This window comes from Protopterus annectens, chromosome 2.part1, assembly GCF_019279795.1.
Source record: "Protopterus annectens isolate FY-2018-M chromosome 2.part1, PAN1.0, whole genome shotgun sequence".
NCBI lineage: Eukaryota > Metazoa > Chordata > Ceratodontiformes > Protopteridae > Protopterus > Protopterus annectens.
In genome coordinates this window covers 717,662,406-717,684,589 of record NC_056729.1, presented here as the reverse complement: position 1 = coordinate 717,684,589, position 22,184 = coordinate 717,662,406, and the positions used below count along the sequence as shown (strand labels likewise).

The window sequence follows — 22,184 nt, the reverse complement described above, 5'->3', positions numbered from 1 at the left end:
CTAGCCACATTTACCTAACACTCTGGAGCTCAAGCTAATGTTTGTAAGTACCAACAATGTGTCATCTATGCCTTTTATGATAAATTAAAAAACTTTTCAGAAAGAAACTAGTTATAAACTCATGCTTCAAACCAGCGCTAATACCTATGTGACAGTACCAACTACTCAAATGTGTTCATCAATCTGTCGTCTAAGCAACAGTTCTGCTATTCATAAAAGTCCAGGCTTTAAACAGAATTTGATATTTCACAGTAATCAGAGTTCAGGTTATACCTTTTAGGAAAAGATTTTTCAAACCAGTTTATAGTATGTCAGTAACTACACAAATCAAAATATAATACTCCTTTCACTTGAGCTTTAGAAATAGGAAGAAATAAGAATATTACAATATACTTCTTAATATACTATATGATTAAACTGTGATATTTCTTTTTCTATGCAGATTAGAAGGACATTACTGGTGAATGTTATGAATGCCGTTAGATAAGTGATCAGATGATACAGCTTAATTACTTCAAGTATCATCTCCTCAAATACTGTTTAGGATATACAAAGATTGATTACTGTTATACTGGGCTGCATAAACAATTTAACTCTTCATATGCAATACATATGTATGTACGTATGTTCTATCTGCACATCATCAAGGTAAAACCAGTCTCTTTTCAAGAGTAACCCAGGAGCATTTTCTAGTTAACTGACTTTCTCAGTCATACAGTAGACAATCAGACACAGAAGGGCTCAAAACTAGGTTATTATATAATAGGATGATGCTAACTGCTCACAGCCTTGACAAGTATTGTCCAGGTTCCAAAGTAACAGTCTCCCCTGTAACTGTAGCAAACCACTTGCTACAAATATACTGAGTGCCTTGCTACAGTTGCAATACCTTACTTAAAGTGATTCGGGCTGCACTTCTGCTGTGACTGCCTACACAGTATCGTCATTCCTTTCTGAATGTTAGTACAGCAGTTCTGTCTGACTGGCATCTACCGAAAATGCCCCTTAACCTATTTCTAACTTGCCATGTTATGAAGGTATTATATAAACTATGGAATAAGTTACATCTTTAAAAGCTTCACAAACAAATGTTGAGTCGAAGCACCATTCATGGGCAATTTATCCCATGCTTACTGCTTGTACTGAGTGTAGACTATTCCTAATGACCCACCCTTCGTACACACTGAGTAGGGCATAACATCCTTACCATACACAATACCACATTATACAGTTTTTGGTGCAAAAAATGTGCTCTTCTTGCTTTTTGTGTTATTGATAAGGACAACTCAGTGAAATTTTTGTTGAAGAAGAAAACTACTGCCATTATATCATGAAAGACTGAACATGCAATACCTCACTGCCTAATTATTGTGCTGACTACTATATTTTCATGCTAAATGAATCAACAGAAGTTTATTACTTCCTGGAAAGACAAATTGTCCACTTGCAGGTGGAAAATCTTACATTGAAAATTAACACATGATGATTTAGTACTGAATCCACAATGTAAGTAAGAAGCTGCACTTCTAAAGGACTAAGGTGTTGGATGGTGCAGTGGTGCAGCAGCAGCATTGTCATCTCACAACAAGAGGTTCTCTGGTTCAATTCTTGACTGGAGTGCCTTCTGTGCGAAGTCTGCATGCCCTTCCTGTATTCGTGTGGGTTTCCTCCGGGTGCTCTGGTTTCCTCCCACGTTAAGACATGCATCTGGAGCGTTCCTCCCCAGGACTCCCCTGAAAATTGGCTTTGTTCCGTGGGATTTCCTGGTTAACAAATGATAAATAAATAAGGTGGTTATGCTTACCCACAATGCGTTGCAGTTGTATCCAAATCACTGTTTAATACCTACCATGCTATAATTTTGTGTGTGTATTTATATGGAAAAAAATGTGCCAACTAAGTAAACAGAGAAACTAAAAAATTGAACAGCCCACACTGTAATATTTCTCATGATGCTTACTTTATTGTGCAGTGTCTGAAGTATAGTGAAGAAAAAACCCTGGTCAGCACTGCAAATCTGGCTTTGGAATTCTGGCTTTGGCTCAGGAATGAAACTGAATAAATTGTCTCCACTTTTCTTGGCATTTTCAAATGAGAACAACAGTAAAGACAGCATTGATTTTAACTTTATCAGCATACTAATTAGGTGGCATGGCAGCTCTTTAACAAGGATACTGCTAAAATGTACTTTAAAATGAAGAGAGCTAAACGGATTCACAGATACAACAGCACTCCATCTGAAGTGCTACATGATGTGTAGGCTAGCAGAGTTGCTAATTACTTGAATGTGTATTGTATTCTCAGAGAAATGCTGGTGGATAGATTATTCTTTTTAAAAGCTTTTCTGCTTTCTGCTTTTCAGCTATATTAGTAAGAAGGAGCTCAGACTAAGATAAATGAGTATATGAGAAGGGGTGAGGCATTTTGGTTTGAGGTTATGAAGATTTCATGAAGAGGTACTGAATTGTTTCTAACTTTGTTTAAAACTGAAATTGTGCAGAGTGATGGTGTGATTGTCAGTTTGTGAAGGTATGAATTCCAGATTAATATAAATACATTATGGAGATGTAGGAAAAATATAAAAAGATAAAGACAATCATAAGCTTTTGCTGGCTGCATCTAAGGTTTTCTATCACCCACTAGCTAGGCTGGTAGTGAGGAAAAATGTGACCTCGTCTATGAAGAATGATAGAAATGTTTACTTAGGAGCATCAGATCTCTTTCACCGAACTCCTTCCTGGCCTTCTTTTAGGATAATGCTGGAGTGAGTGATAAAGTCAAAGATATAGCAATGGCTGTGGTCTTAGGCGTGACTGAGAAGCAGTGAGTGTTAAGATATTTACTTTGCTATTGTATACATTTAAGTGTTATCGATATCAATGTATGTACTTGTGAGGGCAGGCTACAGGCCTTACTGATGGGATATTTATACAACAGAAAAACAACTCTTCCACTCCTTCACAACTCCAAGTATATACATATACAAAATGAAGAACACCAGTTGCTGTACGTTTGAAATTTTAATTCTGGTACCTCGGCCTTCGCCTTCTCCTGGAATACAGTTTACATAGCAAACACCACCCATTTTTAAAGAACATTTAAATTGAATTATTGATGCACCATCCCCTAATTATACAATTAGGCTCCCTTTAATACTGTTTCACAACACCTATCTAGCATCTTTCCCTCTATTACATGGATAAATTTATTACAAAAAATATATATATAACATTTATTCATAAAAACTGTAATATAAACAGTACTTGTTTTTTTTTCTTTTTTCTTTATTTACTCTGTGGTAAGACCTGCTGTAGTCCTACTACATAATATAATTTAATAAATATAAATACTGCTTTCCACATAACCCTTGCATACATATCATTCAAATTTTATTAACGGACAATTCCTTAAACTAGTTATTTCCGAGAGATATGTGGAATGCACACTAAACTTCCATGTTCATCCCATTGGGAAACAATGTTTTCAAATTGAAAATGAACCTAGATTCCATCAATAATAATTTTTCCCGGAACATAGCTTCATTACCAAATACATTGGGCCTGCCCAATACACTGAATACAAATCCCTCTGGAACCCCCCTGTGTTTATCACAAAAATGTCTTCCTACCGGACTCTCCATTCTCTTGTGCCTTATGTCTCCTAGATGTTCTAGGATCCTCAATTTGACCCTCCTAGTAGTTTGGCCTATGTACCAATTTTGTTTCTCACATCCACATCCTATAATATACACTACCCCTGTGGAGTTGCAATCATAATATTCTGTAGCACTATATCTGACCTCATAATTTTGAGACCATCCAAGTTCTTAACCCAATTACACACCTTACATCTTCCACATCTGAATGTTCCCTTTCTGTTGCCTTTGCTACATCTGTTGTCCTTTCTGAAATTTAATATTTCCCTGAGATTGAAATATCTCTTGTACGAAAATGTAACCCTTGAAGGAAAAAGTTTTCCTATTCTATCATCTTCACAAATAATAGGCCAAAATCTACACACTATTTCCTTTAGTATGTTGGAGAAATGGGAATATCTGGTCACAAAAAATATTTTGTCACCAGATCTATCCTTGCCGACATCATTGTCATCATCAATCCTAATATTCCCAAAATTCCCAAAAGTCCAGGATCTGCCCCGGTTGCCAGACCATTTAACAAGACCTAACTCACTTTCTACCTTCTTTCTAGCTTCCCTAACACTCACTTCGGAATATCCCCTCCCTACCAATTTTCCTTCAACCTTGTTGAATTCACTTGGAATCAAACTTCTCTCGGAGGTATGCCTACCTATTCTCTTAAACTCACTCAATGGTAAAGATCTTATCAAAGAGTCACTGTGCATACTAGAGGCATGGAGAAAATTTTCAGCTGCAGTCTTTTTGTAGTGTGGTTTATAATGTATTTTGTTATCCTGGCACACATAGAATTCCACATCCAAATATTGGATACTTCTACCCCCTATAATGTGAGTAAAATCCAAACCCCAACGGTTTTGCTTCATCTCCAAAACAAAATTACCAAATTCATCTGGTGATCCCCTACATAAAAATAAGAGGTCATCAATAAATCTCACATATTTAACTACCTTGCTTTTATAAAATTCAGAAGGATAAATATGACAATTTTCAAAATGGGCCATGAACAAAATAGCATATGAGGGCACAAAGGCTGCCCCCATTGCTGTGCCCTCCCTTTGCAAAAAATGCCTTCCCTCGAACTCAAAGCAATTATGCGTTAGGCAGAAGTCCAATAAACTAATGATAAAAAATGTTCTTGGTCCATCCCCCAACATTTTCTCTACTGCTTCTAGACCATGGAACCTATTAATGCTAGTGTATAAAGACTTGACGTCCACACTAGCCCAGTAGAAATCATCACCCCATGCAATGTTACTAACCTTAAAGCACACCTCATCGCTGTTTTTAACATGTGACTGTACCCTTTCCAAGTGGCCTTTCAATAAAGAATCCAGGAATATTCCTACATTTTGTAAATAGCCTCCCTTACCTGAAACTATGGGGCGTCCTGGTGGATTCCTAATGTTTTTGTGTATTTTGGGAATGGTGAAAAATTTTGCTATCCTAGGATTTTTGACATACAACTTCCTGACATCCACTGAAGACAAAAATCCAAGCCTTTCTCCCCTTTCCAATAATTCCAACAATAATGTATTATATTCTTTTAATGGATTTAAAGGTAATTCTGAATAGGTATTGGTGTCCATTAATAAATCCAGTACAATGGAATTGTATTTGTCCCTGGAAAGAACTACCCAGTTCCCACCCTTGTCAGCTTGAGTAAATACATAAAGGTTATTCACATCCTTTAAATCACACAAAGCTTTCCATTCATCCTTCTTTAAATTATATTTTTTCTTTTCTCCACGAAACTTCTTATATTCTTCCTCTAAGGTTTTTAATAGTATTTTCTCAAAAACATTGATAACCAAATTTTTTCTAGGTGGCATAAACTCACTTTTACAAGGTACATTGGGTACTGCTAGCCTTCCATAACCAGTGCTAAAGGCAAACCCCCCCCCAACTTCACACACTTCACCCTGTGCATGGATATCCACTAAATCATTTTCATGTAAAGTTAAATTCAATAAGGACTCATCAAAAAGTTCTACATTTTCTGTACCATCAGAAATTATATCATTATTATTAATTCCATCATTGTTTCTATCATGAAACAAAAAACTTTGATTCCCAAAAAAATCTTTTAAATACAATTTTCTGCAAAACTGCTTAATTTCCAAAGATAGGTCAGCTAAAGATGGAAAACAAACAGGTACAAATTTGGTGCCTTTAAATAAAACTTGTTTAGCACTCTCGGAGATATATAAATCCGAGATATTTACAATATTGTAATTCTCACCTTCACAAATGTCCACATTATCACCAAAAACTGCTGCAACATCCTGTATGAGAACCATTTCGTTGGCAATGTCAATGTTCTCTTCCAACACAGAGTCCAGCATAAAATCCTGCTGTAACCTTCCCTCATTAGCAAAAACAATCTCCGGAAAAACGTTTCCCTGCTAATTAAATCTGGTTACGCTGTCATCTCCTTCTTCCCTTGGTTTGAAAACGACGACCTCTTCCTTTCTGCTGCACTGCTGTCTGGTCTGAGTCGCTTGCCACTCCATTTGCCCCCGCACAAGATTCATGCTCTATGTTCAAACTCTCGAAAGAAACACTCTTTCTACTGCTCAGTTCATCCGCCGATGATGCAGAGGTCTCACCCCCAGTGGATCTCGGGCCCCTGGTGACGTCACGGGAAGCGCCTCGCTTCCTCTTAAAGCTGTACTGCCAGGAAAACAGCTTACCCGATTCATGATCCTTGATGTCACGGAGATATTTTCTTTTTTTGCGGGAAACCACTTCTGCTTCTATTTTGGATACTCTATTTTTAATTTCCACCATGTTCTTATTAAAAACAGACACTGAGCTCTCATCGATCAATTTATCTTGCAGAAGCAGAATGGATGAGCGAGTTTTACTTAACACTCTTTCATTTCTTTTGACGAGCACCCCTAACCAACCCAGAGTGCATTTTATTGAAATGTCCTTCCATTCAGCGGATAAGTCCAACTCGTCATCAGAAAATTCAAAGGCTGGTAGGCGTTCGACTCTCAAACCTCTCGGAGTGACATTGGTTTTAATATATTTCTCAAGCAGCTTCAAATCATAAAATGTTGTAACTTCTTTTATCAGAGCTCTTTCCAGTTCCACATACCTCTCGGAAAAATCTGTACTAGCACTTTCCCAAGGGTCATTATTAGCCATTTTTTCTTCCCTCTCCTTCCATAGGGTTGCCAGATTCACTGGCTGAACAGATGGTGCACCCAACTGGGTGACAGAATTGGTGTTCACCGACATGATGACCAAAAAAACAACTCTTCCACTCCTTCACAACTCCAAGTATATACATATACAAAATGAAGAACACCAGTTGCTGTACGTTTGAAATTTTAATTCTGGTACCTCGGCCTTCGCCTTCTCCTGGAATACAGTTTACATAGCAAACACCACCCATTTTTAAAGAACATTTTAATTGAATTATTGATGCACCATCCCCTAATTATACAATTAGGCTCCCTTTAATACTGTTTCACAACACCTATCTAGCATCTTTCCCTCTATTACATGAATAAATTTATTACAGAAAATATATATAACATTTATTCATAAAAACTATAATATAAACAGTATTTGTGCTTTTTTTCTTTTTTCTTTATTTACACTTTGGTAAGACCTGCTATAGTCCTACTACATAATATAATTTAATAAATATAAATACTGCTTTCCCCATAACCCTTACATACATATCATTCACATTTTATTAACAGACAATTCCTCAAACTAGTTATTTCCGAGAGATATGTGGAATGCACACTAAACTTCCATGTTCATCCCATTGGGAAACAATGTTTTCAAATTGAAAATGAACCTAGATTCCATCAATAATAATTTTTCCCGGAACATAGCTTCATTACCAAATACATTGGGTCTGCCCAATACACTGAATACAAATCCCTCTGGAACCCCCCTGTGTTTATCACAAAAATGTCTTCCTACCGGACTCTCCATTCTCTTGTGCCTTATGTCTCCTAGATGTTCTAGGATCCTCAATTTGACCCTCCTAGTAGTTTGGCCTATGTACCAATTTTGTTTCTCACATCCACATCCTATAATATACACTACCCCTGTGGAGTTGCAATCATAATATTCTGTAGCACTATATCTGACCTCATCAATTCAATTTAAATGTTCTTTAAAAATGGGTGGTGTTTGCTATGTAAACTGTATTCCAGGAGAAGGCGAAGGCCGAGTTACCAGAATTAAAATTTCAAACGTACAGCAACTGGTGTTCTTCATTTTGTATATTTATACAACAGGACAGACTAGATGTTTTTCATCAGACAGTAGCAATAAATTTGCAGTTAAGAAAAAAAATGAAAAAGAAAGAAGATGCATGAAGGAGAAAAGAGACTGCTACAACTAAGACAGAAGCTAAGATGCACACCAGAAAATCTGAGTCTATTTATTTATTTATTTGCTAAGACTGAAGGATAATGAAGAGTGGAACAGTAAAATTGAGTCTCAGTAGAGAGGAACACATTAGTGTTATGCTAAAGAAGGAGAAATGTGATAAGAAAAGAGGAGGATAGGGAAGACAAACTAAATGATATATAAGAGAAACATGGGAGCAGCAGAAGTGAATATACATAGGTGAGGTGAAGCATATATAGCATAACAAGTATACATATTCATATACACATATGTATACATATACATATACATGTACATGTACAAGGGTTAAAAGTAAGAATAATGGATAACAGAAAAAAGTAAACCTAAATGTCACATGTTTAAATCTTTGATGTAAGAGAAGATTAATACATGCAAAAGGAAACCACATGTCTGGAGAGATCAAGTGGATAGTTAGTAATGTTGGAGAAGAGAGGTGCACAACCTGAGAAAACCCTAGGCTTGGTTGGCCAAGGTTTGAGTAGAGTGGACATGCTGTAAGGTCATGGATTATGCTGAGGAACAGTGCATGAACAATAGCTGAGCTGAAACAGGAGAATCCAGGCAAGTTGTAAAAGTGAAAAAGAGTCTATGCAACTCTTCTGTTCATATGACAGACCAATATCTGTTAATCCACCAAAAATTGCCAGCATCACAATTCATAGATAAATAACTTGTATTAATACAATTGTCAATGCAATATTCAAACACGATCCACAATATATTTTTAGTCCTGTAGTACATTATAGTGTGTGTGCGTGCGTGCATGCGTGCATGCGTGCGTGTGGGTGTGTGTGTGTGTATGTGTGTGTGTGTGTGTGTGTGTGTGTGTCTACATCTAGGTCTATATTTATATAGAACAATATAGATATAGATATATGAGGGTGTATGGTACTTAATCTAAACCTCTAAATATCAACTGCCTAAATATTGATAAACAAATATCTAAACTTCAAAATACCAACATTTAAAATATTTAAACACAAAATACTGACAAAACTGAAGTTACACTGGGGAAGGGTAAATGCCTTTTCCCCACTGTTCTCTGACCCTGGAGTTGTAATCTATAAATAACGGGGGAGGTTCAGAGACTTTGTCAATATTTTGCGTTTAGGTATTTTTAACAGTCTATATTTTGAACACTAGATATGTTTTGCCAATACTTAGGCATAGACACATGCATTAATACACACAAATATAGATATTACCAGTTGGAAGCACATACATACATACATGCATATAATGCATGTATGTATATATGTTTGTATGTGCTTCCAACCTGTAACATCTGTGTTTAAGTATTTGAGGGCATTCGTGTATAAATGAGCATATTCTTGTGCATCAAATTGGAATGATAATCCTGAGAGTCTAGGCTAAAAGGGTCTGTATTATATAAATGAAAGTTCATATAATCGATATGCACACACACGCACACACACACATATATATATATATATATATATATATATATATATATATATATATATATATATATATATTAACTCCGAGATCGCACTACAGTGGGGAAAAGGGTATATTTCCTTATCCTCACTGTACCGTGATCTCTATCATCAAGTTCCAACTGCAGTATAGGTTCCCTTCCATTACACATTTCAGTAGCAAGGGAAAAGCACCACACCTGGTCTGTTATAAGATCCCAGAACTGTCAACCATTGTTCATTAAAGTGTGATTCGTGAAGGTGAGTTTTTGTTGAACTCCATTTTCGCTATAACGGAGTCAACTTTTTTGTATTCGATAAAGTGCAATTTTGATGATGAGAAGTAGACCCGTATATATATATATATATATATATATATATATATATATATATATATATATATTTATATGTGTGTGTGTGTGTGTGTGTGTGTGTGTGTGTGTGTGTGTGTGTGTGTGTGTGTGTGTGTGTGTGTGTGTGTGTGTGTGTATGCATGTGCGCATGTGTCTGTCTGAGTGTATATTCATATAGATATAGATATATATGTACAAATAGATGGATACTCTGCTTTTTTTTTTGCTTGTTTCATGAACAAACCATTTATTTTGTGATTATAACTTATTTATTTGAATTTTAAATTATGCCTTTTGTCATGTTTCATGATGATAAATTTGTTGACATTAAATATGAGATCATTATAAGTGCACCACCATATACTTTGTAGATGACCTTGTAGAACTTCAATATTTATTACTGAAGTAATTCTGTCATCCATGATATGGTTCTGGCTCAAAAAGAAAAGAGTGCAGAGTGCACTTACAGAACAGCAAAGAAATCAAACCCTTCATTATAGTTATAATTGTAGGCAATAAGGATGCCTACCGATAAAAGGAAAGGCAAAGCACTGTCTGCCCTAATGTGGTCTGGGCATAAACTATGAAACACTACTTGGAAATGATATTAGCAGGGAAAACACTGTCACATAAATGATGTAGAGATGAATGACTGTCCACTACCATTCAGAATTAGGACAGGTCACCCTCACTAAGATGGACTGGCTATAGAACAACTGTAGCTACAATTTAGATATTGTTGATATATTTTATCTTCTGATAAATGGTTTTGGTTTGAAAACTCAAGTAGCTGATTGGCAAAAAAGTTATGTTGGTCCAGTAAAAAGCATCGTCTCTATGTTCCATTGTTTTCTGTCAGTGGACCATCCTATCATTTGTCTGTTTTATATCATAGTAGTTCAATGAAACATAGACCTAGACCCACAAGGCATAGAACTGTGGCACCTGTATGAAATAAAGAAGCCCACTGAAAAATTGTATAATTTCCTGAATACTAACAGAGATATCATGCATGTGTTTAAAGAAAGTTAAATATAATACATTTATGAAACACAGTAGACCATTTTCTGCATTTGGCATTTGTCTTTCATATATTTTTACCTGTATGTTGTTGGACTGATGTTGATCTTCCTTGGCAGACTGTGAGACTCAAACTTGTTAGCAAGAGTAACATTATTTCCAAAGAGACAGTAACGTGGCATGTTAACACCAACAACCCCAGCAAGTACAGAACCAGAATGGAGGCCGATTCGCATCTGGAATAAGATACATTATGTAGTTATTTATAAAAGAGATATATCACTGCAGCAAAAGTGCTCAACCAGAGTTTAGACTTACTGATATATTTACACACATGAACTTACCAATAAACATGGGTTTTTAGTTTTAAAAAGCAAATAAAAATTAGACCAATTGAGACTATATAACTATATAAGTTTTGCTGTAAGTAGGTACATCTGTAAATAATTGTTCTGGAGTGAATCTGCTATGTAAATTGTTAATCGCTATGTAATCCAATGTAACTACTGTCTGTTTATTTTAACTGTGAAGCTTTTCTCCCTGGGCCTCCGCTGAAAATGGACCTACGCCCAGTTGGGCACTCCCGGTCAACAAATATAAATAAATAAATAAATAAAAATAAATCCAAGGCATCCACTGTGTTCAGCAAAAAAATATATATTTAAGCCTGCATTGCACTTTTTTGAACTGCATTTTGCTTAATTGCTGCTTTATCTTGGCTGTTTTTACTGTTCTGACTGTTTTTTTTTTTTTGCACTTTGAATTTCTAGTACTTCCATATTTCATAGCACAGGCTAGCTTCAGATTTGCTGAATCTAGGCTGTTTGGTATTACTTGAGCACTAAACCATCCATCCTACATTAAGAAGGCCCTCCTGCATCCTTGTGGCAGACGTGTGTAGCACAGGACCCATATGAGTTGGGGATTACTGGAAAAAGGCTCAGTTTCAGGATTTCCTATTGGTTAATTTGTGTTAAAATTGTTTAATTTCAGTTGTGATTAAGCCCTGCATTTGTGCACTGTAGGGTTTAGCTCTGCTGTGTATAGATGCAAATGTTTAGAAACACAATTTTCCCTTGATATCTGCTAGAGAACTCTCCTTAGCACCACTGCCTCTTTGTGTGGAACGCAGTTGCACATTGTTACCTGGCGAGCAACTCATTTGCGCATTCTGAGGCATTGACTCAGTCTTCTACCCTTAGCTCTCCACAGAACAGCCACCTTTTTAGTCTCACAAGCAAATCCTGGTCCATCTAGCCCTTCATCACTAGTTACTACAATATGTACTTGCCATAAGGGATGGACAGTTTCTCATCATTTCTCCAGCCAACCTGATTGACATGGCCATCCTAAGGCAATGTAGTAATTGCCTCAAGTATACTGACAACCGCTTGCTCATAAAGCAACACAGCATGTGAGAGATGTAACTATACCATGAAATTAAAATCAATCCTCTCACATAACAATATACAAGACATACAACAGTTTGTCAGCACACACATCTCCCCTCTCACACAAGATAAGGTCAAGACACATAAACCCACATATGTGGAGATACTCACTAAGAGACTACCAAAAGGCCAGAGACCTCCCAAGTGCAAACAACATACACATACTTGTATACAAACAGAATCCACCACTACACATAACAACACACATATCAGTGTCTAAACAATTAAGCCACTAAGGCAAAACACCTCAAATGTAATGTCTTTGTCATAGGCAACTCAATAGTGAGACACACAGATGCCTCACTATTGAGCACAGGTTGAACAAGGAGAAGGTCACAGTCAGTTGCCTGTCAGATGCCAGGATCCATCAAATCACACACATACTCAAGTCACTTAGCAACAAGTACCATTATGACTCTGTCATACTACATGTTGGTGTGAATGTCTTAAGACGTACCTCTCTAGACTATATGAAGAGAGAGATGACTGAACTTTCAGATTATGTGTCCTAGGTAGGTATGTTTCTAACCTTAAGCAGCATTCTACCTTTACCTAGGATGATGTCAAAATACATACAAAAAAAGATTGATTTCAGTAATTGGCTTAGCTTCTAGTGTCACTCCAGAGGGATCCAGTATCTGTCTGCTTGGGAATACGTGGTTGACAGTCCATGTTGCTTTACCAGAGGTGGCTTTCACCTGTTTCTTCATCACTTTTGTATACTGGCAAAGATTCTTGCCTCCCGCATAGTGCCTTTTTTTAGGCAATGTCCAAACAATAAAACTTCTGGCATAAAGAAATCCAATAAAGACAATCTCAAGGTCATGCTGCTTAATGCTAGGAGCTTAAACAGTAAACTGCACTCCCTGGAAGTACTCCTCACCTTGGAAGATGCTGATGTTTGTGCAGTCATTGAGACTTGGTTCAAGGCCACTGTGAGCACTCCAGCCATACAAGGCTACAATGCCTTTCACATGTTCAGACCCCAAAATGAGCTTGAAAGAACCAGAGGTGGAGGTGTATCCATCTTCATTAAATCCAAATACACTTTGAGACTGGTGAAACAGTACAACTCTTTTGAGCTACTCCAGGTCCAATTAACTATAGGTAAAATACCAATCCACATCATTGCTAGCTGCAGGTCCCCTACCATGAACCAGGAGAAGCAAACTGCTGATCTGGACTTGCTTGAGTCACTCAGTATACAGTCAAACACCTTGGTCATAGGAGATTTCAACTATACTTCCATCGATCTGGAGATGAGCACAAACATGAATGCTACAAGTGTTTTGTTAATTCAAGTGCCCTGGAACAGTTGGTCCCCACCCTCACAGGGCACTCAAATATTATGGACCTAGGCTCATCAACATGGGGGGGGGGGGCAGTTGCTGCATTATCCTCTGTGTGTTGCCCTTCCTGGTAAGGGCAGACCACAAATTTATCTTGTGTGAAGTAAAGATCAAACCTGACACCCCACAGGAGTAAAAAAACAGAAAATTTTCTCCAAAGCAAACTATTGCCTACTATCCAATAGTATAAAAGGTTTCAAAGCCCCACAAATGCCCTATATAGCCACTTAAACAAATGCATCAACTTGGCTGTACCCAACAGGAACAAAACTAGGTTTTCCTGAAAAGAAAAAAACACCCTTCTGAAAAAACAAGCCACCCTGGTGGACTCTAAGTACAAATAAGCTATACAGCAAAAGAAAGAAACTGATTTCTAAGAACAGGAGATAACTTATTCAACAGAGGAAGAATACTCTCCACAGAGTGAACAAGCAAATCAGATGTCTTGTTAAGTCCTCTAAGGCTAACTATTAGTCTAAATGAGCATCCCTAGCTAAAGACAATCACAAGGCATTCTTTAGCTACATCTGAAACCTAAAAGGGAATGCCCAGCTGTGTGCTGAACTTATGGTAGACAGTACCACTCAAACTGAACTTGAGAAAATTGCCAACCTGCTGGCCAACAGATTTGGCAATACCTTCACCATCGTCTCCACCAAACATACCCCAAAGCATTCCTGATACCAGTCCTCTACTGGGTATCTCCAAACAGCAGGTCATACAAGCACTTTCCAAGGCCAAGTGGCACAAGATACCATCCCAGGCTGCTTACTAAACAATCTAAAACAAGATGTAGTGGAACCACTCAACACTCTCTTTACCATAGCCTGAGAGCTGGCTTTGTACTAACAGAGTGGAAAACAGCAACAGTAACCTCCTTGCACAAAGTGGGTCCATTAACTGACATTGGGAATTACCAACCCATAAACCTAACCAGTCTTATCTGCAATGCCATGGAAAGAATCATCATGGACCTTATCCACAAGGACATATGTGAACTTCAAACACTTGACTCAATCCAGTTTGGTTTTGTCAATGGTAGATCTGCTGATTAAACCTAGTGGACTTCTTTAAGAATGTCACCAAAGCCCTGGATAAGGGCAAAACAGTGCATATTGCCTATCTTGATTTAGCAAAGGCCTTTGGCACAATCCCTCATTCAGGTATCATAGAGAAGCTCTCCCAACTGGTGATTAACCCATACATTACTAGATGAGTAACAAACTGGCTCACCAACAGAATGCACACTCTGAAAGTTGGTGAGTCTCCACCAGTAGACCAGTTATCAATGGGGTACCACAAGGATCTGTGCTGGGTCCTCTACTGTTTGGAATATATTTCTCTGAAGTCCAGGTAAAGGTAGTTGGCCTGTGGCTTACCATGTTTTCAGATGACTGTAAACTGGGCATAATCACAGAGTCCCCCAATGATGTTAATGTATTACAGAAAGGGCTAATACAGACAAATGGCTGGTGCCAAATTCATGCACTAAAACCTAGCGCAAAAAATGCCTCATTATCCCCTTTGGCAAAGAAGTAGCCCCTGCTAATTATGATATAGATAACAACCCTCTAAGCTCAAACTCAGTGGTATGAGACTTGGGAACACAAGTTGATAATCTAAACTTCGATCACCATGTGTCCATAGTGGTAAGGAAAGCATTCTACATTGCGTATCTCATAAATAAGGCCATCACATCCAAGACCAGGGAGGTTACAGCTCTGCTGTACTCTACACTTATCGGACCACTAATTGAATATAATGCTCCCTTCTGTATGTACCTCACCACATACCTGCAGCAAATGGAGAGACCACAGAGGTTTCTAACCAAGAGAATCCAGGACCTCCAAAATATGACATACATGGAAAGACTGAAAGCCCTGTCACTGTACTCTGTACTATACAGGGTGCTGAGAGGAGACCTGTGCCTGGCCTACAGAGCAGTTTTGGACACTGCCCTAATGGAAATGCTGCACATCCACAAATCAAATGGGACAAGAATAACTTACTCCAGGGATATCAATCTAGCCTGTGACATTAACAGAACATGCTGTACAGACAGATATATCTCCCAGCAATTGCTGCTCCTCTGGAATAAGCTCCCACTCATTGTGAAGCAGAGCTACTCAATGACCCTAATCAAGGGCAACCTTGACAACTGGATGGATGACCATATATTCACCCCAAGGGTGGCACCTATGTCCCTCATGGACAGGGGAATTCAGTGCTGATCACAGAATCGTTCTGCTAACAGCAACCATCTAACTATGGTCAGTAAGGGTACTTGGGTTATTACACGGCTAGGCTTGTAAAGGCTATATAGGGCCATTAGTCTAGTAACCTCCTATGAACCTATGAACCTATACAGTATATCTGACATAAATAAAAGTTTTTGAGATGCATACTAAGACATCTATTGTGTGGAGCAGTGGTGCAGAGGTTAGCGGTGGTTAGTGATGTCACCTCACAGCAAGAGGTTCTCCAGATGGATTCTCGGCTGGGGTGCCTTCTGTGTAGAGTCTGCATGTCCTCCCTGCATTTGCATGGGTTTCCTCTGGATGCTCCAGTTTCATCCCACATTCCAAAGACATGCATCTGGAGCATATCTCCCCAGGCCTCTGCTGAAAATGGGCTCTGTCACAGTCGGACTTTTCTGGTAAATAAATGTTAAAGAAATAATAAATAAATAAATCTATTGTACAAAAAGTGACAGATATTACAAATTAAAACTTCTCATTTTCCTACTCTGGATTTAACTCAACTCCCTGCATATCTCTGATATTGTAATTTACTGTCGAATTAAATGTCAGAACAGCTTCTCTGAACTGCTATCTGCACTGTTAAATGAGCGCTGACTCCAATGTAACATGCTTTTTTTTATAGTGGTACAACACCTGGACTTCTACAGTTACAGTTTCACACAGTAACACACACACACACACACACACACACACACACACACACACACACACACACACACACACACACACACACGCACACATGCACACACGCACACATGCACACACGCACACACACACTCACACAGAGAACACGCATTGCCTGTCTCACTTAGCTGTAAAGTCATTTGAAACATCTGAGCTACCCATTCTTATTTACTGGTATTTTTCTAGTTTCTTTTTTATCCATTTGGAAATAAATGATTTACTTCCCTTTCTAGACACAAGTGGATATTTAAGCACTGTGTCTAATATCAGTAACTGAATAATTCCTGACAAAGGGTTCCTGCCAGCTTTAAAGCTTGAGTAATTGCAAAACCTATGTTGGTTCAATAAAAGATATTGTATCTCGTCTGCTTTCTAATGCCTTTGTGTTAAAAGTAATTAATTTAAACTAGCAAATTCTTTCACCTCCATCCTGCTTAAATGTGAACAACAAAGACTTTCTTGTAAAGTTAAAACTGTAAAGATTCACTAAACATTCACATTCTTGCTATAACCTACACTTTATTTTCAGCAGCCATTTTCCTCCATCTCAGTGATAGAAGTTTACTACTAACATCGCGAGTACCATTTATGTCATATGCATGCTAAAACTATATGAATGTAATAATAAAGAATGATTTGGAAAACTGTATAAATTCGGTATGCTTATCCAGTATGAAATCATTCAGTCAGAATTCCTTTTAAATGGGGGAATCATTTAAGCTGAGGATCTAGAATTCTACCAGCGACCTCTGACAATTTAAAGCTGATTTATATTCTAAAAGTTCAGAAAGATCAGATCAAAGTTCTGCAGCCCAAAGTGTGGATGTGTGGCTGGTCATATCTTGTAGCTTCTTTTGTGGATACAGCTGCTAGTGATAGGGCATTGTGAGATTGCCCCTTAGAAGCCCAATCTTCCTAATAGACCCGAGCAGCTGTTACACTGGGATTGTGTGAGCTGCTTGTCACTCCACTGAATCCATGAAGCATAGTTCACGGTTAAAGAAAACTGGACTTTTACAAAACTTCTACTGGTATAAAGTCTTTTATTGCATTTCTCTCTAAATGTGCTGGTTGGGTGCTCGCAAGATACTGCCCTGTTTAAAAGTGTCCATTCTAAAGTCTGAGAGTTTTTTCAGCACTTTTTGCTTAAGTGCATCATCCTATGGCATTGTAACTATTCATGGCTGGTCTGTTGGATTCTCCATAATCCCCGGACTTACTTTGATAATAGCTGGGGCTAGTTGCAGAAAATAAGAACACCCTTGGTGGTCCAACTGCCACCAGTTAGCTAGGGTTTTTTTACCTTAGGCCTATCTTGTTACCTTGGTAGTTGCATATGAGGGGTGGGAATGCAATAGTGACATGCAGAGTATCACTCTGCCCAGTGGCAGCTCAGCCAGGCCCACAACCATTCCCTCCTCAGACAACACCCCATAATGCAACATCCCCACTCTCCACCAGGGATCACCATGAGGAATTGTGCACATTCCACCCACCCATATATAGATGGGCATGCCCATTGCTCCCCTCCCTTTCAGTCAGCCACCTGAACTGATAATTAAACCTAGGCCAGCTGGGCCTTAGTCTGGGTTTTATCCAGCTATGCCACCAGACTGGCCATACAGCTTGTTTTCTAATGCATGTGCAGTCAGTTTCACAGCTCTGTGGTGCCTACATAAATTAAATGGCACTTCTCCTTTTGGAATTTGCTCCTCACCATGTTATTTTCTATGTAAAAATAGGTTGCCTTTTGAAGTGACACCTTTATTATGAGTCTTCTATAGTACATTGCTCTCTTTTTTTGTGCAGCACATTACTCTAAATTGCTAAAGTACCTGGAGATGTTATTTCCAGTCATCACATCATGATGAATGGTAATGAGACAAAGAATCTAAATTTTATAAAAGATTATCGTCGGGATTCAGTAAACGTTTGTGCAGGAAAAGCTTATTCCTGCATGGAAGGGACCGTTCCCCCTGCAGCACAGCAGAGCACCATGCATATTCATGAAGGCGTGCTGCCATGCTGCAAAAGGGACACAGTTCTGTGTATGAGTGCAGAGGGCATGTATGCGAGCAGTGCTCTCACAATACACATGCCCCCTGCACACTAGAATTGCTGTACGGCAATTTAAAACAAGTGAGAACACTCGTAACACCCCCCCCAAACCATCAGGGTAAGAAATCCGAACAAAGCCATAAGGGACAATCATTCCTACAAAGCCATAAAGTTGATAGAATAACAGGTGCAGCATTACCATGGATATTCTGAAGGGCACAAATTAAAAAACACAACAAATACATTTTTTTTGACATATGCAATAAAGTTTAAGTGTAGCTGCATGGACGTGCCCATTGCTTGGTTACGCTTAGCCCAGCTGAAATGGCAGGATAAGTTAAAAAGCAATAAACGTCCAGCATTGCTGATAGTGTACCAGTGAGTGTGTGTGCCTTGCATGTAGTCATTCACAGTTTGAGCCTCATCAAAGCCCTTTCCATTTTGTATGTGTAAACATTACAATTTTCATTTATTTGTATATTTATGTAGCAAATAACTTATTTGTCTCAACCAGAGTAGTGTATTAGGTCCAGATGTGAGGTGTCAGTGTAATAAAGTAGTGAAACCCCCATATAAACAGAAGTGCCCCATAAAGTATAGTCACACAAGACTAAATTAATTACAGCACATTGGGGGATGTCAGGGAAGGTAAATAAATATATTATGTAATGAATGATGAATCAATCCCATAAAGGTGGTAGTCCAATATAATAAAACATAAGCAATGCTAAGTATTGCACAGCTATGTTGACCAGGTGTAAGCATTGTGTACAAGCAATGAACAGACCAGCTAAGTCGATTTGCCCATTGGTAAGCAATGCTGAACCTGCCCCTTTAAGCACTGACAACCTTAGCTAAGCAGGATTACCCATAGCCTAGGTTAGCTCAGCATTTTCCAAACCGTCAATCATGGAAAAGGGTAGGAAATCAGCCATATTTAAACCCTGCAGGTGGGAATCCAGCTCATAACTGGTTGTAGCTCTTCACAGCAAGCAGTATGGCAGGTGTTAGAGAAGGCATGTGCTTTCGGGCGCACCACTGGGGCATACATGAGCCCAAGGTCATGGTAGGACTCCTGGTAAAAAAACATGATGTGAGACTGCTGCAGGACCAGTACCAGGGCTCACAATATAAAGCGGAAGCCTGGAAAAGTCTCGCCCGTGATCTCACCAGTGCCACTGGTATCCCTCAGACTGGTGAGGAGGCCTGGCAAAACTATGCCGACTTGAAACACAGGAAGAGGGTGCTCTTGGAACAGTGGGTCCAGGAAGCAAGACAGAGGAGAAATGTCCCAGCAGTGTGTAAGTATTCATAGCAATAACTGTTTACAAAAGTCCAGCCTGTGTATGTGATGGATAGGTATGCATAAATGTTTCTCTATTTTCATTACAGCTGCTGATGAGCGGGCTGTGAACCAGGAAGCCCATGCCTGCAGGATGCAAAGGCTGCATCGCGAGGCTGGTGAGTAACAATCCTGCTTGTAGGAGTCATACCAAATAAATATAAAGGAGTAAAATGTCACCTGGCATTATTAAAAATGTGTATGGTTTCCACTGAATAATCCAGACAATATATAGTAATAGTCCCATATAGGTCATATTTAAATAAAAGTGTAACTACCTGGCAATAAAGTTCTAAATCCTGGACTGGTTGTGTTTTCTCTGGTACTGTATGGCCTGACATGTTGCATTCACCAAGATCTGATACTTGAATAGTAATGTTGTGTTAGCCACTGTTTCACACAATGTGCTACATAAAAAATATGTCTAGGAATGTTTGTATAAGATTGCTGTAATTACAAAGTCAAATTGTACAACCAAGAGAGACTTAGACAGAAATCATTAAAGAATGAAACAGCAGTTTCTCAATAGTTCGCGCTGATGATATACAGGTTGTTGTACTTTTAGCAGACACAGCCATGGTTTGAATCCCGTGAGTGGTAGCAAGCTGTATGCATAATTTTAACTAGGATTTTGGGAATATGTGAAGAAACAGTCACATAGTGTTAATAAACATTCCCCGCACAAGGCTTCCAGGTAAGAGAACGGTAACTGCCTGGCGATAAAGGTCTTAATCCTGGACTGGTTGCATTTACTTTGGTATTGTATGGTTTGACATGTTGCATTCACTATGACCTGATATCTAAATAGTAATGTTGTGTTAACCACTGTTTCCTACACAGTGCTACATAAAAAATATGTCAAGGAATGTCTGTACAAGAATGCTGTAATTACAAGGTCAGATTGTACAACCAAGAGAGAAAGAAAACACTAAAAAAAGAGACAGCAATTTCTCAATAGCACAGTCTGATACAACACAAATTTTTGCATTTTTAGCAGATACAGTCATGGTTCGAATCCCGGGAGTGGTAGTAAGCAGTATGGATATTTTAACTAGGATTTGTGGAATATGTGTGGAAACAGTCAGGTAGTGTTAACAAACATTCCCCACACAAGGTCTTCCAGGTAAAAGAAGTAGAAAGTAGCTATAAGACAGTTGAATTATACACTGTGTACAAACATACCACTGGCCAAATCAAGGCCATACGGTATTGTAATAATACCTGTAAAGTAATGATTAGAACAGTGATCATTAAAGTTGTGAGTACTGCAAGGATATACAAGTTAATTGACACCCCCCACCACCATATCTGCAACAATAATCTAAACACACAAATCAATGAGTATGTTTTACACAAAACCTACTGTTGGGACATATGTCCTGTTGTTCAACAAATATTGAAATGCGCTTCTATTAATGTTCCATGTTGAAATACTATCACTAGTGGCCTCTTGCTATCAATGTAACCTGCATACCATTGTAAGGCCCACTGTGGTTCCATATATGCATGTGTTCTGTTTACTATGCAACTGTTCAAAATCTGTCATTATGGGTTAATGGGAATATCTATGCATGCTGTTATAACTAATCTTGGATTGTGTTGACTATTACTAACCCACATATGTTCTAAAACTGCAACACCATAACACATTTGGGAAGGCCGGTCCCAGCGGACCCACCCCTCCCACCTTATCTGGCCATGGCGCTGGGCCCCAGCACATCTTGAACCCACCCCAGGACCTCCTCATCCGCTGGTCCTGCACCATCTTCAGGTGGAACCAGCTCAGGGGATGGGGCTCGACACCCCCCCCCAGGAGTGGGCGCAGACAGGATACCATCACCGGAAGCCAGGTCCGGGGATTGATGTATAGTGAGTTCCAAAAGGAGTTTGGAGATCTGCTATGCCAGCTTGAGGGCCTCATGGCGCAATTAGAGGGTCAGCCTGCCCCTCCTGCTCAGCCCTCAGCAGAGCCACTTTCAGGGTTGTGAAGGTGCAGTAGTGACTCCCATGGGTGGGGACCTCAGTCCCACTGTTTCCATTTGGGGATTCATGGGCTTTCAATTTCCAAACACCCCTCCCTGTCCAAGGTGTTTACCCCCCACATGTGTCATATACTCCCCCTGTATACTGTCTTGTCTGTTTTGTCTGACTTCCTACCCAACCTACCACCCCAA

At 38.8% G+C, this 22,184-nt stretch overlaps 1 protein-coding gene across 3 annotated transcripts in view; it reads right to left on the bottom strand.

Annotated features, from left to right (window-relative positions):
- GUCY1A1 (guanylate cyclase 1 soluble subunit alpha 1) overlaps positions 1-22,184 on the bottom strand; it is a 1,258,709-nt gene that overhangs the window by 150,357 nt on the left and 1,086,168 nt on the right. For all 3 annotated transcript variants that reach the window (XM_044062440.1, XM_044062438.1, XM_044062439.1), the window contains one exon: positions 10,947-11,101. In XM_044062440.1, the coding sequence (XP_043918375.1) occupies positions 10,947-11,101 (155 nt within the window). The remainder of the gene's footprint in view (positions 1-10,946; positions 11,102-22,184) is intronic.